Source organism: Micropterus dolomieu, linkage group LG20 (assembly GCF_021292245.1).
Source record: "Micropterus dolomieu isolate WLL.071019.BEF.003 ecotype Adirondacks linkage group LG20, ASM2129224v1, whole genome shotgun sequence".
Lineage (NCBI taxonomy): Eukaryota > Metazoa > Chordata > Actinopteri > Centrarchiformes > Centrarchidae > Micropterus > Micropterus dolomieu.
Window position 1 is genome coordinate 2777646 of NC_060169.1, and position 4665 is coordinate 2782310.

Here is a 4665-nt window from a genome sequence, read left to right on the forward strand (position 1 = left end):
GGGGGGGGGGGGGGGGGGGGGGGGGGGGGGGCTTTAAGGTGCACGTTAGGACGCGTGAGTGTGTGTCTAACCTGGCGCTCGAGGCGGCACAGAGGGAGCCGTCCATGCAGCACTGTGGCAGCGTCCAGCGGAGATCTGGTGGATGTTTTTGCCCTGCAGCACTGTCACCACTGTAGGTTCTCTGACATGGTTGGTGTGGCCCAGACCCAACTACAAAAAGGTACAGTTCAAAGTCACAGGAATTAAATTATTTATAATAAGATAGCACCCAAGCAAGTGCATATAAAACCTGATGAAACCTTTAAGAAGCACACAGAGTAACATTTTTAAATGGATCCTCATTCAGTCATTACGTATATTGTCGAGCTATAAATTTAATAGCTCTTCACATTTGACCATGTGAATATAACTCAAGGTCCACTTCTACCAAAGCGTCCAACCACATAACACAGGCTTCATCAGTGAATAGAGAATCTGACTCCAGAGACAGCTCCATTAAAACTGAGCTGATAGTAAATGGTAGCTAACAGAGGAGGGATCAGGATCCGTCCTGACAGAGGTATCCCTCCTCTGTTCACCGTTAAGTTTTTTTTTGCTTTTTGAGTTTTTCCTCATTCAAATTTGTCATTTGTGATATTGGGCTATATAAATAAAACTGACTCGACTTGCTGATTGAGACTGACACATGTCACCGAGAGGTCTGTCAAAACGCTTGTGTTAAGTGTTTTTTGTCAGATTGCTGTTTCCAAGATCAAGATTGACACATTAGAGCTCTTAAAACTGTATGTTTCAGATTATTTTTGAGAGACAATTCTGCTAGATTTAGTTTCTCAATATCAGACGTATGAATAGTTTTTATCTTGTAATATCCGTAAACCTGCTTAAAGTTTCATTCTACAAGATACTTCTGTTTCCACATCACATGGTACAAGTAAGAACAATGCTTTGACTGTTTCTGGGTTCCACGACTACATGTCGGATGTCTTAAATTTATGAATAGATGACACATGACCCCAACCATCCCGATCCCTCGGGTGATTTGCAAAAATAAACACGTACAATACAATTTTGTACAATTCCCACCTTCCATCGAAAGATCCGCAGGGGTCGGGTGAGCTGCCACATGGGTGGCAGAGTAGGTCAGACACCAGCGGCAGAGGCTGACTAGGGGGGCATGGAACATCACCAATCTCTGTGGGGGAAGGAGCCGGAACTTGTGCTCCCCTGATCTGAACCCGAGTGGGTGTTTGTTGTTAGACTTCTGTGCTAGTCATGGATTGTCTATAACGAACACCATGTTCGAACATAAGGATGCTCATAAGTGTACGTGGTACCAGAGCACCCTAGGCCGAAGATCGATGATCGATTTTGTAATCGTTTCATCTGATTTGAGGCCGCATGTTTCGGACACTCGGGTGAAGAGAGGGGCGGAGCTGTCGACTGATCACCATCTGGTGGTGAGTTGAGTGGGGGGAAGACTCTGGACAGACCTGGTAAGCCCAAACGGGTAGTGCGGGTGAACTGGGAACGTCTGGAGGAGGCCCCTGTCCGTGAGATCTTCAACTCAAACCTCCGGCGGAGCTTTTTTTGGGGACATTGAACAGGAGTGGGCAATGTTCAAAACCTCTATTGCTGAAGCTGCAGTGGGAGGCTCTGGTCTCAAGGTCTTTGGTGCCTCAAGGGGCGGTAACCCTCGAACACCGTGGTGGACACCAGTGGTCAGGGAAGCCATCCGACTGAGGAAGGAGGACTTACGGGATTTGTTGTCTTGGAGGACTCCGGAGGCGGTTGCAAGGCACTGACAGGATGCTGTGGCAGATGCAAAACAGCGGGTGTGGGGGAAGCTCGGAGAAGACATGGAGAAGGACTTTCGGTCGGCACCAAAGTGTTTCTGGAGAACTGTCCGCCACCTCAGGAGGGATAAGCGGGGAACCGTCCAAGATGTGTACAGTAAGGATGGGACCCTGTTGACCTCAACTGGGGAGGTAATTGGGCGGTGGAAGGAACACTTTGAGGAACCAATCCTGTTTGTGATATTCACGGACAGGATATCGAGGCGTAGTCGTGGCGAGGAGGGGCTGCGGTTCGGGGGGCTTGGGATCTCGTCACTGCTTTTTGCGGATGATGTGGTCCTGATAGCATCAACGGTCCGTGACCTTCAGCTCTCACTGGATCGGTTCACAGCAGAGTGTGAAGCGGTTGGGATGAGGATTAGCACCTCTAAATCTGCCATGGTACTCAGCAGGAAACCGGTGGAGTGCCAACTCCAGGTAGGGAATGAGTCCTTACCCCAAGTGAAGGAGTTCAAGTACCTTAGGTCTTGTTCACGAGTGAGGGGAGACTGGAGCAGGAGACTGGCCGGAGAATCGGAGCAGCAGGGGTGGTATTGCACTCGCTTTATCGCACCGTTGTGACGAAAAGAGAGCTGAGGCGTGAGGCAAAGCTCTCGATATATCGAGAGCAATTTTCGTTCCTACCCTCACCTATGGTCATGAAGGCTGGTTCATGACCGAAAGAACAAGTGGCCGAAATGGGTTTCCTCAGGCGGGTGGCTGGTGTCTTCCTTAGAGATAGGGTGAGAAGCTCGGCCATCCGTGAGGAGCTCAGAGTAGAGCCGCTGCTCCTTTGCGCTGAAAGGAGCCAGTTGAGGTGTTTTGGGCATCTGGTAAGGATGCCTCCCGGACGCCTCCCTAGGGAGGTGTTCCAGGCACGTCCAGCTGGGAGGAGGCCTCGGGGAAGACCCAGGACTAGGTGGAGAGATTATATCTCCACACTGGCCTGGGAACACCTTGGGATCCCCCAGTCAGAGCTGGTTAATGTGGCTCAGGAAAGAGAAGTTTGGGGTCCCCTGCTGGAGCTGCTGCCCCCACGACCCGACCCCGGATAAGCGGATGAAGATGGATGGATGGATGGATGGCAGGCATTTTTTTCAGATAAAATGAATTATGCAATAAATTAATAAAATGTTGGTTCAATTTCTGACAACTGTTTAATCAACTTATTGTTTTAGGTAGTAAGTAGGTAATAAGATTATTTGTAACATGTTATAAAGTAAAAGTTTTAAAGCTATAATAACACGATGCTGACTTTAAATTTAGATTGTGTATTTTTACTTAACGGAACATCCATTATTCCAGACAAGACGCTGGCTGAAGGTTATAAATAGTTTCCTCAATTTGCCTTTGTTGGCTCTGTTTTGCAATATCACTGAGTGACAACCTCTCAGGGTGGGTGGGTCAGCAGGTTACCTGTCCCTCTGAGTTGCTGCCCCAGGTGTAAACGTCTCCCGTGGAGGAGAGCACCAGCGTGTGTTCAGCTCCTACAGCGACATCCTGGATGTGGACCCCTGAAAGAGCCGGAACCTGCTGGGGCCGGTTGTGGTTCCTGGCTCGGCCTTCTGGCAAGCCAATTAGACGATCTGCAGCAGGGGAATAACAAATATTTGAATGTTAAAGGTCCTATTTTATGCAAAATGCACTTTTTCATGTCCCCACACTTTTTTCTCCTGCTCAGTAATCAGTGAGGCCTGGCCTCACATAGCCATATCTCCAGACATTGTGTAAGCGCTATGCAAGTTAGTTGCTGCCCCTCAGGAGGCTTCTGGGAGGTTGGCCAATCAGAAGAAAGTGGGCTTTTATGGAGGGAGACAGAAGCTAAAACTGTGTTCAGACAGAGGGTAAAAAGTGGTGCTAAAGTAACAAACAGTTTGAGAAAATAATATAAAATAAAGCATGTAAACATTTTCTAGAAGAAACCCCAAATTAAGGTATCAACGTGAAAATGATCATTATATGGCACCTTTAAAGAAAAAACAACAATTAATGATCCAAACATGAACTATATTGTGAAAATACTGCAGTTGTCTTCTTTACTGCATGATAAAACATGTAATGTAATTAGGGTTTATGAATATAAAAAACCTTAACGCCACAGAACCAAAGCTACCCAAATGTAACTATGAAGTCAGTATTTATCATTATTAGTGCTACTTCATCATGGGTTGATCTGCTGACTACTTTCTCAATTAACCGTTTAGTCTGTAAACATCAGAAAATAGTGAAAAATGCAAAACTAAATGTCCTAAAGCCTAAGCTTAGCTTAGAAATCAGTTGAGTGTAAAGAAAACGTCAAATCATAGCGTACCTTGGCCAAATGTGAAAACTTTGCCATCTTTAGTTAACGCCACAGAGAACTGTGTTCCACAAGCCACTTTTTTGATGCCGATTCCACACAACACGTCCACTTTCTAAAGGAATTAAAAAATCAAAACAAACATACATTACATTCACTCTCAAACAAGATTTAAAGATGGAATCAGCTTCATAAGTTTGAACATCTTCGCTTTACAGCTCACGTGGAGCAGCAGGCCTCACGGAGTCACAGCGCCTACCTGAGGCGACGACTTGGCTGTGGAATTGCCAAGTCCCAGTTTTCCATAGTCTCCGTCGCCAAAAGCCCAAACCATCATTCCATCAGCAGAGACGACTAATGTGTGGTTCAGACCACAAGCCACCTGAGGAGGAAACACATGTCAGCATAAACTTGGAGAGAACGTTAATCATCTACTAAACTTTTCAGCTGTCTAAACACAAGAAAGGGAAAAAAAGCTGTTAAAAGATGAATGCTTCTTTCTGTAGTCCTGTCTGTGAACGTGAATTATGGATA

General features: G+C 46.4%; 1 protein-coding gene across 1 annotated transcript in view; it reads right to left on the reverse strand.

The window, feature by feature from the left end:
* The window catches only part of herc1 (HECT and RLD domain containing E3 ubiquitin protein ligase family member 1), an 85740-nt gene that overhangs the window by 10774 nt on the left and 70301 nt on the right, over positions 1 to 4665 (reverse strand). Inside the window, exon 71 of the mRNA XM_046033265.1 lies at positions 72 to 210. Coding sequence (XP_045889221.1) covers positions 72 to 210 — 139 coding nt within the window. The remainder of the gene's footprint in view (positions 1 to 71; positions 211 to 4665) is intronic.